This window comes from Pelophylax lessonae (assembly GCF_965119305.1).
Source record: "Pelophylax lessonae genome assembly, chromosome: 11".
NCBI lineage: Eukaryota > Metazoa > Chordata > Amphibia > Anura > Ranidae > Pelophylax > Pelophylax lessonae.
The window spans coordinates 194,797,508-194,813,742 of NC_138778.1; the positions used below are offsets into that span (position 1 = coordinate 194,797,508).

Here is a 16,235-nt window from a genome sequence, read left to right on the forward strand (position 1 = left end):
TGCTGGTTTGAAGGCAAAGGGTGGTCATACCAAATATTGATTTTATTTGGGTTTCTCATGTGTTCGTTATTTTTTCTTTTTGTTAATTAATAAAAAATAAACTAATAATACTTCTATTTCTGAAATCATTCTTAATTTACAGCATTTTTTTCACACCTGCCTAAAACTTTTGCACAGTAGTTTATTATTTGTCCTTTTTCAGTGGTGAGTGGTCCTCCAGATGCAGAGATCAATACTGATATCAGTGCTGCTATCTGCATGAATATACAGTGAATAATGGCCACTGTCATGACGTACCCTCAGTGGGCAGGCCAATGGCAACCTTCAGTCACAGTCCAGTCTTGTAGGTTGAGTGATGCTGGATGTCATTTTTACCAAAAGACTGAGGACATGTTGTGGTCAATAGAAGTACTGCAAAGGACATCTTCAGAGTGAGGTGAGTATTGCAGCCTAAGTTTTTTTTTTTTTAATCTGCTAGGAAACTATACTAATTTAATATAATTCTTCCCGTAGCTGGGCTTTAACTATCTCCTATTAGTCACTTTCTGGGAATAACAAAAATCTTCACTACTAACACTCTCATATTTGCTGCCTGATTTATTTCTCCAGCTTTCACGGTCGGGAAGTGAAGTCTTCTCCGAAGAAGAGGGTGGAATTTCGAACCTCACGGCCCTCCAGCATTGACAAGAGCAGAGACAGCTCCACTGAGAGCGACTGCGAGAACAAGTGCGGCTCAGTAAAAGAAGCCGAGGAAAACAAAGAAAACTTGATCAGGGATTCCAGCCATAAAGACGACGTGCTGTTATATGAGGATGAAGATGAACTCAACAGCTCTGTTATCTCTGGTGAGAGCAGAAAAAAATATATTGTACAACATTTACACCAAAATGCCATGTTTTTGTCTTTTCTGAATCATCAGTGTTGTCACTATTTCTCTCTTCCGAACAGAGCTGTATGTATGTATGATGGGATGCATAGCACATTAAAGAACCACTGCTTCTCCAATCTTCATCCCTAAGACTAATTGCTTTCTTAGCAATTGTAAAGATATAACAAAACTTTGATTCAGTTTATACAAATGTATTAGCCAAATGCCATTTCTACATGCAAAAAGCAATGTATGTAGCCAAACGGCTTTGGGCACCCTAGCAGTTACATGGTCTGCTATGGCTATAGTTATGCCTCTGCTTTTTAACATTTTTTCTCTACAAGCCTTGCCACAGAAACAGAGGATACCTGATTTAGTAACTTCTAGGAGGAGATTTCCCCTCGCTTTGGATGTTTTTCCACTTTTTTTGTGGGACAGAGGGAAATCTTTTTCTCTAAGGCCTTGTTCACACCATGTGCAGGGACGTGAGTTTTTCTGCACGCATTCTGCATAGGCACAAGAAAAACAATTGTTCCCCTGCAGGGCCGGTGCTACCACTAGGTGAACTAAGCAGCCGCTTGGGGCGCACTGCCCCCTAGGGTGCAGCCACAGGCATTGCCACATCCCTCTCCTGTCCCCTCCTCATCCCGATGGATGTCACCGCTAGATGTCCCTTCCCTGCACACACTGATGCACCTGCACACAGCAAAAGTGAGCTGAGATCCCAGCACGGGACAAGGTCATTCACTGGACAATGGTGATTTCCACTCACTGCAGCTGAAGTCATCCCAAAGCCCCGATCGCTCCCTGTCATCGTCCACTAGCATGGAGCCCAGGGTGGAGGGGTCGGTGTGGCTGGTCTTCAGGAGTGTACCGATGAAGAAGAGGGAATGTCTGCTACTGAAGGGCTGTGCAGGAGCTGCAAGTCAAGATGGAGGAGTTTAGGTGCGGGGTGGAGAGGCAGCTGGAGGACGTGAGGTACCTGGTGGGGTCCCTGTCCTGGTCTGTCACCTGCAGTCCGTGAAACAGAGGTTGCAGGAGTACGTGGTTGCCAGGTAGAACTGTGGAAGTACTAAGCTGAGCGGCAGGGATGGACAGACCAGGTACTCCAGCCATATGCTGCTCGCTGTGTCCAACAAGGCGGCTTAGGTCAGTTCAATAAGAGGCAACACACATCACAAGGGGGTATAGTCTATACAGGACAGTATGTACAGGAAGGGGGTGTAGGGTTAAGGGGGGGATTGCAAGTAGCTGGTCTTGCCTAGGGTGCAAAATAGTCTAGCACCGGCCCTGGTGCCCTTTTCACACTACAACACTAGTATCACATGCAAATGTTTTCTGCGCAGAAATCTGCAACGTGTATAAAACTCACTGAACCACACATAAAAACTGATGTAATCTTATGTCTCCGCAAGTGAAATCTGGGTGTCAGTTTCCATCAGTTTTTCTGCACCTATGGTGTGAATGAGGCTTAAGATGACACAGACAGCCAAGAAATAAATAACCACAAACTACTCTATCCAAAAGAGGAAAAATAGTTTTTGGTTATACATACAATTTAAAGTGGATAGACAAGACTCTGTTTTGGATAGAGTAGGGATGAACAAGGCATCACTATCAGGTTTTTATTTCTGCATGTGTCCCCACTAGGTAGATTCATCCTCTCTATTTGTCCCGGTGTCACAAGACTGAAAGTGATTAAAAATCCAAAATTCCAGTGTTTAGAAAATGTAACAAAACCTTTCTTTGGGTAAGGTGACCAGATTTTCAAAATTAAATCCGGGGACGTATTTATTATTTTTTTTATTGGCATACGGCACAGGACTGCATAATACACAGATCGCTGGGCACAGGACTGCATAATACACAGAGCGCTGGGTACATGACTGCATAATACACAGAGCGCTGGGTACAGGACTGCATAATACACAGAGCAGTGGGCACAGGACTGCATAATACACCGAGCGCTGGGTACAGGACTGCATAATACACAGAGTGCTGGGCACATGACTGCATAATACACAGAGCGCTGGGCACAGGACTGCATAATACACAGAGTGCTGGGCACAGGACTGCATATTACACAGAGTGCTGGGCACATGACTGCATAATACACAGAGTGCTGGGCACAGGACTGCATATTACACAAAGCGCCGGGCACAGGACTACATAATACACAGAGCACTGGGCACAGGACTACATAATACACAGTGCTGAGCAAAGGACTGCATAATACACAGAGCGCTGGGCACAGGACTGCATAATACACAGAGTGCTGGGCACAGGACTGCATATTACACAGAGTGCTGGGCACATGACTGCATAATACACAGAGTGCTGGGCACAGGACTGCATATTACACAAAGCGCTGGGCACAGGACTACATAATACACAGAGCACTGGGCACAGGACTACATAATACACAGTGCTGAGCACAGGACTGCATAATACACAGAACGGTGGGCACAGGACTGCATAATACACAGAGTGCTGGGCACAGGACTGCATATTACACAAAGCGCCAGGCACAGGACTGCATAATACAAAGAGTGCTGAGCACAGGACTACATAATATACAGAGCACTGGGCACAGGACTACATAATACACAGTGCTGAGCACAGGACTACTTAATACACAGAGTGCTGAGCACAGGACGGCTTAATACACAGTGTACTGGGCACAGGACTACATAATACACAGAGTGCTGAGCACAGGACTACATAATACACAGAGTGCTGAGCATAGGACTGCATAATACACAGAGTGCTGAGCACAGGACGGCTTAATACACAGAGTGCTGAGCACAGGACGGCTTAATACACAGAGTACTGGGCACAGGACTACATAATACACAGAGCGCTGGGTGGGGTTCAGAGGTTTACTCTGCACAGAGGACACTTCTGCCCCCCACATCCATAGCTCACCTCTGCACCCTTCTCTCACAGATTATCTCTGCAGCCACCTCTTAGCCCTTCCCCCACAACAGCTAAATGCTCCATCTCTCAATACAGCTGCATCAGCTCTGACTCCTGCTTTCCCCACTGCCCTCACCTGTGTACAAAAGCCCCCCCCCCCCCAATCTGCTCACCTCCCAGTCTCAGCCCTCCACACAGTCAATTTTTTTCTCTGCCTCTCCTCCACTGAACAGCAGCAGGAGCAGCAGTGAGATCGTCCAGCAGGCGGCGTCGGCATCAGAGCCACCAGGCTGTTTCTCGGCCAGAATGGAAATCCGGGGACAAAACCGGGGACAGACTTGGCCTGGGGACAGTGTCTTTATTCCTGGGACTGTACCCTGAAACCGGGGACATCTAGTCACCCTATATTTGGGGACATTTTTTCTATGGAAACTGTCAAAGAAGGGTATTGCTTTCATTTTGGAGAGAGTTCCTCTCACTTCCTGTTGCTTCCCCAGGACAGGAAATTGACAACAATCTCCCCAATAGGATGCAGACTGCAGAATATAAACTCACAGGTGTTTAAGGTCTGGTTTACACTAATTTGATTTCAGATGCGACTTGGGCAGCACTGCATCGCATGACACTGAAAATAATGTTGCTTCCAATAGTACCTGTTCACATTAATGCAGCGCAGCTGTGATGCAAATTGGGAATTGGGAAGTGTCCCGTGCTCCTTTGGTGTGATTTGGCAGAAGTTAGCGATGCAGACTTAAAGTGGTGTTTTTTTTTTTATAATAAACATGTCCTATTTACCTGCTCCGGTTTTGCACAGAGCAGCCTTGATCCTCCTTTTGCGGGGTCCCCTGTTGGTGCTCTCAGCTTCTCCTCCCTTCCAAGTGCCCCCATAGCCAGCCGCTTGCTATGGCACATTCATGTGGGCTCAATCCTGGGTAGGGCTATGTGCGTCTAATGACACACACACAGCGTGGCCCCCCCACTCCATCCACACAGGATTTGGGTGACAGCAGCAGGAACCAATGACTCTCACTGCTGCCCCTGAATCCCCCCAGGACTGCTGTTCTAGGGCACAGTGCTGGATGGAGATTGGACTCTGGGGGGGAGGGGGAGCTGATCATGAAAGATTTATTACCTCTATGCAGAGAATGCATTAAGGTAAAAAAAAAAAATGTTTAGCCTTTACGACCGCTTTAAGTTCCACTGTAGATAGATACATTTGGTACACATTTATAACGAAATGTCACAAACAGGTTTCTCTGTTTTCAAATTGTGCACATTGTTCAAATTGTTAGTACCAGTCAATATAGTTAAAGTGGAAGAAGTGCCAAGGCTTCTATATTTCAGGAGAGATATCACCAAAGTGCCAGCATGCTCACATTGATTCTAAATTTAGATTTTAGTTCCATTTCAAATCCTTTTGAACTGGCACAAACTATGCAGTTCCACTTTTTACCACAAGAGGGAGTAGATAGCTAAAGGCACATTTATTTATAATGTGAAGTATATAAGGCTTCGCTCACAATGAGCATCCCTTGCCAGTGTTTTCTGAGGAGTGTTCAGTCTGTGACTGGAATGCTTTTTAGTGCACAGGCAGGGGGAAATCTGATAAAACTGGTGCAGCTGTGCATAGTAACCAATCAGCTTCTAGGTTTTAGCCCCCCGTTCACATCGGCGTGATTTGAGAGGGTCAAATCAGAGCCTATTGCCGGCAATAGGAGCGTTCCAATCGGTGCAACGCCGACTTTGCAGCACCGCACCGATTTCCAAAAGTAGTTCATGCCCTACTTTTGTCGCCCACCAAATTCGGACTGAAATGCGACTTTAATACCTTGTGAGTTCAGATGAACTCACACGATTTCAAAGCTGTGCTCAGTGTGAACGGGGGCTTATTGCCAAAGCTTAATGGAGCAAGCTGAAGTTGGATGCAGATTGGTTACTATGAACAGCTGTGCCAAATTCTGTGTGCTCCAGTTTTAGTAAATCTCCCCTGCAATGCCCAGAGGCCACATCAAATGTTTACTCTACCGTCTTGCACTTTTTCAGCATCTGATATATATATATATGTATATTAAACTATAAATTATAAGGACCTACCATACTATCCAATTAAGCAGGCCCTTGCATTACATATTTGTTGGTAGATCTAAAGGAGATTGTACGATCAGATTGTAACACGTGTAGTGAGCTTTACAGGCCTGAACTACGAAGGGGGATTTAAAGCAGCTCAATTTTGACATAAATTGGCTGAAATTAATCACAAAGCGTAGAGAATAATTTCTCACTCATGGAACAAAGGATTCCTTATGGTGTAGGCTACACAGTAACATGCAACAGCAACTGTTTGCTCAGTGCTTCAACTGCGTGCACCAAATTGCTGTTATTGTGTAGCTTACACCAAGAACCCTTGTTTCCCTAATGCCCCATACACACGTGCAGATTATCTGCAGACTTTTGTCTGCAGACTTACCTTTTCTATGTAGTGCAAGGGCCTGCCGGATTGCATACAAATTGAAAGTGTTTAGGTTTGACCTCATATTATATGGTTTTGGTAAGTCTGCAGACAAAAGTCTGCAGATAATCTGCACGTGTGTATGGGGCATAAGTAAGCAATTTATTTTAATCTTTGTATTTTTTTAAATACACTTTTGTCATGGAAATAAGCTACTAAGGGCCCATTCACACCTTTGCATTTTAAATTGGTGTGTTTTTGTTTGATGCATTTCTCATTGAAAACATATAAAAACATGTGTCACCATGCATTACACATCAAGGTGCCTCGATGCCCTTGAAGCAATACACAGATGCTGGCATTGCAATTAGCAAACTCAAGAGCCCTAATAAACGTACCGTACATGTGAGTGTTTTACTGCATGCTTTAGGCTCCATTCACACCTGAGTGTATCATTTTCAGGCGTTTGTTTTGGCTTTTTTTCAGGCGTTTTTTCTTTTTTTTGGGGCTGTGTTCAGGTGTTTTTACTGGCTTTTTTCGAGCGGTTTTTGCAGGCGTTTGGAGGCAGTTATTGACATCTAACAAAAACGCCTGTAATCTGCCAAAAAAGAAGCTTATGTACTTTTTTGAGCTTCAGGCGTTTTTGCTTTAACGCTCAGATTTAAACACGGGCCATTGAAATGAACGGGATTTTGCTTGTTGGGCGTTTTGAGACTTCAGAGATGAGCGTTTTATGAGCTAAAATACGCTTGGGTATGAATAGGGCCTTAGTGCCCATTCACACTACCGCGACTTGTCAGGCGACTGGTCAGCGTGACAAGTCGTGTTCCATGCAGTGCTACGGGAACCGTTCTAATAGGAGCGACTCAAGTCACTCTGACTTAGAAAATAGTTCCTGTACTACTTCGGGGCGACATCGGAGCGACTTACATTGACATTCATTATATGAAGTCCGTGCAAGTCGCGCCAAAGTCGCGGTGCACGCGACTTTACAGGTCGCCCCCGAAGTCGTGCCGCGGTAGTGTGAACTGGCACTTAGTGTGTTGACACTCGTTATGTTGAAGCACCACATTTTTACAGGAGCTTAACAGTGCAACGGAAAATGTAACTGAAGCAGTATTCATTCTATGCACAGTGCATTGGTGGGTCAGGTGCGTTGTTTACTGGATTACCATGCATAAGAAGCCCATTAAAAATAAATTGGATGCTCCTCAAAACACATCTATAACTTGTTATCACACATCACTGCACATACAGTACATAGGGCTGAAGTCCACTAAGCAAAACACATTCTTGCACAAATTACTTCTGCAATATATTTCAGTAAATATGGCAGCTCATACTGGAGGTAGTTCTTAAAGTACACTTGTCATGATTCGTAGCAGCAGTTGCCATAGCTAAACTCCATCTGAAAAATAGATTCTTGGCTTTCCTGCTGACCTTTTAGAGTTGCTGAGTTACATGTGGCCAGTGAAGCTAAAACTCCTGATCAGAATTCTTATTGCACTTGGTGGCTTGTAGTATTGAAATTAATAGATCAGCATAAAAACCTCACAACTTTTATTTTCAGGAAGCGCTCAGCACTGGTGGTCCATGTATTTCCTTTAGAGAACAAGTGTCATCTGATAAATCCGGAGGCTATTATTGCTGGCTTCTCTCTGAAAATGTTGGTTTCTCTTACATCCTCCGACAGTCGCCGCCTCTTCATATTCGTCACATATGGGTATTAGACTTTGCTCCGAAGGAGTAGCTAGGCAACAGAATATGTTAACATTAAAGCTTTTAACATATCCCACCCTCAAGGGGTGGTCCCCTCAGTCAATACCCTCCTACTTCCTGCAACCATATCTCAGTTTTAATGTCTAGCTTGTCAGGAGTGGCTGGCTTTTCCTGTGCTGGGGCTTTCTGCCCCAGACTCTTTCTTCTTTTTGAAATTTTGTTTGAGTTTTCTCTCTACCTTTACTTAGCTGTTCTTTTTGTCAGCTTTAGTTAGTTCTTCTGATGAAGAGGATCATGCAGGCTGGGTCTCGGGCTGATCCCCCTGGTCGCAGGTCGTGGGTCAGTGGCTTCCCAGCCTGCCATCGAGCGTTCAGCCAGGTAACTCTCCTGGCACAGTGAACGACCCATCCCTGTTCGGTGCAGGGATGATTGGTGAGGTGGCTACCTCACTGGACGCTGTGCGGTTTCTTAACCCACATTTGGTGCGTCTTGAATTGCGACTCTCCCTGCCTCATGTGCAGCGGCTTGTTCGCCTGTGCGGGTCCCCCACGCCATTGAGAGGTAAGTGTATCTATGTGGGGACCTGTCTGTCTGGGGGGGTGTCAGTCTGGGACTGTGTAACCTGCCTCTATTCACACTGCTTGTCTCCCTATCTCTCGGCTGCATGCTGTGGGCTGCAAGGGGGGGGGGGGGGAGCTGTGTGACACTGTGTGTGTCAGTCTGGTCAGTGTGAGAAGCTGTGTGCTGTGGGGCATGTTTTTTTTGGCATGTTTGGGCATATACAGCGATCGCTGCGGCGATCTGACATGTATTCCTATACAAGGATGTCACGTGTGCTTTGCTGCACTGTGGAGCGGCGGTTTCGGCGCCAAACGGCGCCATTTTGCCTACACTCGCTCCGGCCGCATGTTTTACATGCATGGCGGCCATTTTCTTGTAGCCTCCATAGGCTTTCATAGAGCGCCCTGGCAGCATCACTTCCTCTTTCCAGGAACACCGATCGAGGCAGCAGCAGCGGCGAGGGTCTCCTCAGGTTTTATCCTTCTGTTCTTGCTATCCATTGCCTGTGTTCAGTTTGCATATTCCCTGTGGGGGTCTCATTGTGCTTGAGTGTGGTGCGGTGGGCTGCGCTTGCCGCGCTTGCTTAAAGGGGCAGTTAACCCTTTATTGTCTGGCATTACAGGGGCAATGGATTCTCAGGAGGGCAAATTTCCTACCGCCTTGGTGGAAAGCCAGGGGACCGCTGTTTCCCCCCCAGGGGGGGATTTAGCCACTATTGTGGCTGGCCTTGCTGCTCAGGTGCAGATGCTGGTGGCTGCTCAATCTACTAAAAGACCCAGAATTGCTCTTTCCTCTGATTCTGAGGGTGAAGGTGATGGGGTTATTATGGCGGGGGCCTCCTTATCGGGGTCCCGCTCCTCCCTAGATCTAGTGGGGTCCGAGGTGGAGGCTGAAGTTGAGGGGGTTGATAATTCTCCCCCTGGCTCGCCTGAAGAGCTTGCAATCATGGATGAATTGATTGCTTCCATTAAACTAACACTGCGTTTGCAAGATGAAGTGTGTCCCCCCGCTGCCTTGGCGGCCTATGGGACGCAGAGAAAACGCAGGACGCCGCAGGTTTTTCCCTGCAATGATGATTTTCAGCGCGCTGTTAAGGATCAATGGCGCGATCTGCGCAAACCTTTTGCTGTACCAAGTAGGTTCAAGCTGCGTTATCCTTTCTCGCCTTCCACTGATGAAAGGTGGTGTGTGCCTCCCCCAGTGGATCACGCAATTGCGGTTTTAAACAAGGCCACTGCGATTCCTGCAGAGGATTCCCCTGTGTTCCGTGATGCCACGGATAGGAGACTGGAGTCTCTTGCCCGTCATACTTATTCTGTTACGGGTTCTATGCTTAAAGCTCTGTTTGCTTCTCTTATGGCGGCCCAGGCGATCGCTAGTTGGACGCAGATGCTTAGGCGCGTCCTAGTGGCCGACTCGGCCTCGCCGGCGACCCTGGATATGGTGGATCAAATCCACCAGGGTGTCATGTATCTGTGTGATGCAGACCTGGACCTGATTCCATTGGCTGCACGTGTGCACAGCGTGGCGGTGTTGTCTCGCCGCCTGGTTTGGTTAAAATGTTGGTCGGTGGACCAATCTTCACGTAAGACCTTAGCCAACCTGCCTTATGATGGGTCTCGCCTTTTTGGGGAGTCCTTGGATGTGTTGATTAAGGGGATCCCCGGGGGTAAGAGCACTCTCTTGCCCCATTTCCCCAAGGCTAAGGGGGCTTCTGGGAAGAAGCATGCTAATTTTCGGCCCCCTCAGGGGTCCTTTCGTGCCTTTCGGCCGCACTACAAGGGCAAGCCGTTCAAAGGTCAAGGCTCTCAGAAGAAGCCCTGGTCTGGGAAACAGAAGTCCGGCCAATCCGGATCTGCAGCCCATAACAGTTCGGCCTGAAGGGGCGCCCTCACCCAGTTTTGGGGTGGGGGGACGCTTGCTCGGTTTTCTTCAACCCTGGTTGACCCGTGTGCGGGACAGATGGGTTCAGGAGATCGTTCGATCTGGTTACAAGATCGAGTTTCTCTCTCGGCCGGAGAGCAGATTTTTTCCCTCAAATCTTCAACTGTCTCCAGAGCGTTTGCGGGACCTGCACCTGGCGGTGCGGGACCTGAGGGCTCAGGGAGTGGTGGTTCCGGTGCCTCATCGGGACAGATTTCGGGGGTTTTATTCCAATCTGTTCACCGTGCCCAGAAAGGAGGGCAAGGTTCGTCCAATTCTGGACTTGAAGGCTCTGAACCGCTCTGTGCGGGTTCGCAAGTTCCGCATGGAATCCCTGCGGTCGGTGGTGGCTGCCCTGGTTCCGGGGGAATTCATGGCCTCCATCGATTTGAAGGATGCGTATCTTCACATCCCCATTTTCGAGGGTCACCAGAGGTTCCTTCGATTTGCCATTGCGGAGGATCACTACCAGTTCGTGGCGTTGCCTTTCGGCCTCGCCTCGGCTCCGCGGGTCTTCACCAAGGTGCTTGCACCGGTTCTGGCATTATTGAGGGCCCAGGGCGTTTCTGTCCTGGGGTATCTGGACGACATTCTGGTTCGGTCTGCGACCAGCCAGGGTCTGGAGAAGGACCTGGCTGTCACGATGCAAACTCTGCAGGAGTTTGGTTGGACGATAAATTTTCCAAAGTCGACACTGAGTCCGTCGGTTCGTCTTCCCTACCTGGGAATGATTCTGGACTCGGTGCAGGCGAAGGTCTTCCTGCCGGAAGACAAACTCAGAACTCTTCAGGAGGAAGTCAGGTCCCTCAGGGACGTTCCGTACTCGTCTCTGCGGACGTGCATGAGATGTCTGGGATTGATGGTCTCGGCCTTCGAGGCGATTCCCTTCGCCCAGTTTCACACGCGGGGTCTCCAAGCGGAGATCCTGTCCAGGTGGGACGGGCGACCTCAATCTCTGGATCTTCAAATCTCGTTGAGTCATCGCACCAGAAGAAACCTTCTGTGGTGGCTCCAGTCCCCGATGGTGTCCGGGGGCAAGTCGTTTCGTCCTGTCTCGTGGACGGTGATCACCACGGATGCCAGCCTGTCGGGCTGGGGTGGTGTTCTGGGCGTTCTATCCGCCCAGGGAACTTGGTCGGAGGGGGAGTCTTCCCTTCCGATCAACACTCTGGAATTGCGTGCGATAAATCTCTGTCTTCATCGCTGGATGGACCGGCTGCAGGGCTGCCCGGTTCGGGTGCAGACGGACAATGCCACGGCGGTGGCCTACATCAACCACCAAGGGGGCACCAGGAGTGCCCGAGCGGCTCGAGAAGTGGCCGACATTCTGTCTTGGGCCGAGACTCATGTCCCGGCGATAACGGCGGTTCACATTCCGGGAGTGGAGAATTGGCAGGCGGACTATCTGAGTCGCCAGACCCTGGATCAGGGGGAATGGTCTCTCCACCCGGCTGTCTTCCAGATGTTGTGCGCGAAGTGGGGTCTTCCAGATGTGGACCTGTTCGCGTCTCGTCTCAACAACAAGGTGAAAAGGTTCGTGGCAAGGACGCGCGACCCTCGGGCAGACGCGTCGGACGCGTTAGTGGCCCCGTGGCATCAGTACAGGCTGATGTACGCGTTTCCACCGATTCAGTTGCTGTCCAGGTTCCTTCGCAGGTTACACTCGGAACGCAACACTGTGATTCTTGTGGCACCGGACTGGCCTCGCCGGTCCTGGTACGCAGACCTCGTGAATCTGGCGGTCGACGCTCCGTGGCGTCTGCCTCTTCGAGACGATCTACTGTCTCAAGGACCGATATACCATCCTGCTTTACAGTCGCTGGCTTTGACGGCCTGGCTGTTGAGACCGAGGTCCTGAAGGAGAGGGGTCTCTCTCCAGAGGTCGTTCATACTTTGATCAACGCGAGGAAGTCTTCCTCGGGGAAGGTTTATTACCGTACTTGGAAGGCCTATTTTGCCTGGTGTGAGTCCAGGGGGTTTTCACCCCGCACGTACTCGGTTTCCTGTGTGCTGTCTTTTCTTCAAACGGGTGTTGATCAGCGTTTGGCGCTGGCTACGATAAAGGGTCAGGTGTCTGCACTGGCCGTTCTGTTTCAACGTCCCGTGGCTTACAACTCCTTGGTTGGCACTTTTGTTCAGGGTGTGCGGCATCTGGTTCCTCCTAGGAGGGATCCTTTGCCCCCTTGGGACTTGAATCTCGTTCTGTCTGTGTTGCAACGTGCTCCTTTTGAACAGATCAGGGAGATCTCGTTGTCTATGTTGTCCAAAAAGGTCGCCTTTTTGGTGGCAATCACTTCGGCTCGCAGAGTGTCAGAGATGGCAGCTTTGTCCTGCAAGTCTCCGTACCTGGTTGTTCATTTGGATAAGGTGGTCTTGCGACCTAATCCTTCTTTTCTTCCGAAACGAGTTTCGGAATTCCATCTTAATGAGGATATTGTCTTACCTTCGCTGTGCGCGAAGCCTAAACATCCAAAGGAGGTGAGATTGCATTCTCTGGATGTTGTTCGGGCGATAAGGGTTTACCTTAAATCGACTGAGTCTTTTCGAAAGACGGACTCCTTGTTTGTTCTTCCAGAGGGTCCTCGGAAGGGCATGGCGGCTTCGGCCTCTACCATCGCAAAATGGATCAGGCAGACCATTGAACAGGCCTATGCTTTGCAGGGGAAGGTTCCCCCTGTGCCTGTGAAGGCGCACTCTACTAGATCTTTGAGTACGTCTTTGGCCTGTCGTCATGGGGCTTCTGTAGCCCAGGTGTGTAAGGCGGCGACCTGGTCGACCGTACACACATTCACAAGATTCTACAAAGTAGATGTTCAGGCATCGGCGGATGCTTCCTTTGGCCGCAAGGTTCTTAGTGCGGCAGTTCCCTAGGGTCCCTTGTTGGGGACCTCTGGCTGTTGGGATAAGTTTTGTATCCCCTGGTTTTTTGTCTTTTCCTGGGTTGTTGCTCCTGTTGAGCACTTGTTTTTTTCTGTTGCCCAGCTGGTTTCCTTCCTTTGGTAAGGTTCCTTTCTTTGATGTGGAGACTGCGTTGCCTTTCGGCGCGGATGCGTTTCCCACCCCTCATGTTTGCACTGCTTTGGGACGTCCCCATATGTGACGAATATGAAGAGGCGGCGACTGTCGGAGGACGTAAGAGAAAACGGAATTTTTGTAAAATCTTACCTGTAAAATTCCTTTCTCTGAGTCCTCCGACAGTCGCCGCCCCCGCCCCTCTTTTGGGGTTTGGTTGTATACTCTACTGCTATTCCACTAAAACTGAGATATGGTTGCAGGAAGTAGGAGGGTATTGACTGAGGGGACCACCCCTTGAGGGTGGGATATGTTAAAAGCTTTAATGTTAACATATTCTGTTGCCTAGCTACTCCTTCGGAGCAAAGTCTAATACCCATATGTGACGAATATGAAGAGGCGGCGACTTTCGGAGGACTCAGAGAAAGGAATTTTACAGGTAAGATTTTACAAAAATTCCGTTTTCAACTGGTTTCCATACATTTGAGTCACAGTCTCGAAACAAGAATACAGCAAAGGAAAGTCAGTTTGTGTGCATTGACTTAAAAGTATTGAATCTGCAGCATAAGGCTCCTTTCACACAGTCTGCTGTCCGGTGCGGACCGTTCTCTGCTCAGTGGGAATCGATCCGCCGATCCCCGCTGAGCAGGTGTTTGACAGCTCCGTCTCCGCTCTGTGTGCGGAGAGGGAGGTGTCAAAACCCCCGCTGCTCTCTATGGGGGAATCGGATGAGAGTGGACCGCCTGACGACTCTCATCCGATCCCATCCGATCCAATCCCCTGGACGGATGGAAAATAGGGTTTCTATCCGTCCAGATTTCACAGACAGGATCGGATGTGGATGGCAGCGGGTGTCAGCGGACATGTCTCCGCTGACACCCGATGTCCCATAGGGATGCATAGAGGATCCGATCAGATCCGCCTAAAAAACTGACGGATCGTTCGTGTGAAAGGGGCCTACCTGTGGCAGCCATTGAACTAGCATTTTCCAGAGGCCAGCAATGGTTATCCCCGATTTACTCATCACTGGTTTATTTGTGTATCGGATAAGGATTCTGAAAACATTCAAAGATTAATAAATTGCAAGCTGCTCGGAATAGTTAATTCAATTAGGCATATTAGGGATATCAGAATTTCATTTCTAGTGTTGATAATAATTTCTTTCTCTGTTGGGGGCTAATTCTCCTTCTCCCTTTCAGGCACTTTGCATAGAAAGTACAAAAAGGAATTGTTAGCAGTAAAGCTGAGGAATCGACCCAGCAAGCAAGAATTGGAGGACAGGAACATCTTCCCGCAAAGGACGGATGAGGAGAGGCAGAAGATAAGAGAGCAGATTGAAATCAAGCTTTCAAAGTAAGTGAGTGTGTACAACAGAGGAAGAAGTCCATATAACGAATGCTCTACGTTACACTAGCTTTATACCAGGATGGAGCTGAAGGCTTTCGTTTTAAGGTGAAACACTCAGTCAGGCATGGTCTTTTTGCCAGGTGGTTAGAGGGAGGCGTTATGGAAGATCCGGCACACAGACCACGGTTCCAAAATTTTTTTACATATCCATACAAAGGCATATAGCTAAAAGCCTGAGATGATTTAGACCCTTTTTTAGAGGCTCTGAGGAAGAGGTGATGACTTGAAACGCGTAAGCCTAGCTTCAGAGGACGCTATACCTTGCGGTTCTGATTCGGATGGCACTGTATCCATTTGATATGCTTTTACCAAGACTCTGAGTATTTTTATACCTTTTATTCAATAAAACCTTTTTAAAGGATAATGCACTAGGCCGGTGCACCCTTGTGTTTGCTCTTTGTTTTTATACAGCTAAAAGCCTGAGTTGATTTAGACCCTTTTTTAGGGTAGAAACATGTTTGCTTTTTGCCTCTGTATGGAAAAATATGGTGTGTGTTTTGGAAACTTGGACTGTGTGCGGAATCATCCATATACAGGTGCATGTCATAAAATTAGAATATCATCAAAAGGTTAATTTATTTCAGTGATTCAATTAAATTTCTTTTAATTTTGATGATTATGGCTTACAGCTAGTGAAAACCCAAAATTCAGTATTTCGGAAAATTTGAATATTACATAAGACCAATAAAAAAAAAAAGGATTTTTAATACAGAAATGTTGGCTTGCTGAAAAGTATGTCCATGTACAGTATAGTATGCACTCAATACTTGGTCGGGGCTACTTTTGTATGAATTACTGCATCAATGTGGCGTGGCATGGAGGCGATCAGCCTGTGGCACTGCTGAGGTGTTATGGAAGCCCAGGTACTTTGATAGCAGCCTTCAGATCATCTGCATTGTTGGGTCTGGTGTCTCATCTTCCTCTTGACAATACCCCTCAGATTTTCTATGGAGGTTTATGTCAGGCGAGTTTGCTGGCTAATCAAGAACAGTGATGCCATGATTATGTGACCAGGTATTGGTACTTATGGCAGTGTGGGCAGGTGCAAAGTCCTGCTGGAAAATGAAATCATCATCTCCATAAAGCTGGTCAGCAGAGAGAAGCATGAAGTGGTCTGGAATTTCCTGGTAGAGGGTTGTGCTGACTTTGGACTCGGTAACACACAGTGGACGAACACCAGCAGATGACATGGCTCTCCAAATCATCACTGACTGGGCGTTGACTGGTCTTATGTAATATTTTAATTTTCTGAGATACTGAATTTTGGGTTTTTACTAGCTGTAAGCCATAATCATCAAAATTATGAGAAAGAAATGCTTAAAATAGATCACTCTGTGAGTAACATATCTAAATAAAATATGAGTTTTACTTTCTGAATTG

The 16,235-nt window shown here is 47.8% G+C and overlaps 1 protein-coding gene across 3 annotated transcripts in view; it reads left to right on the forward strand.

Moving 5' to 3' along the window:
- The window catches only part of PHACTR3 (phosphatase and actin regulator 3), a 290,291-nt gene that overhangs the window by 112,020 nt on the left and 162,036 nt on the right, over window positions 1-16,235 (forward strand). For all 3 annotated transcript variants that reach the window (XM_082271515.1, XM_082271517.1, XM_082271516.1), the window contains exons 7-8: window positions 610-845; window positions 14,648-14,801. In XM_082271515.1, coding sequence (XP_082127641.1) covers window positions 610-845; window positions 14,648-14,801 — 390 coding nt within the window. The remainder of the gene's footprint in view (window positions 1-609; window positions 846-14,647; window positions 14,802-16,235) is intronic.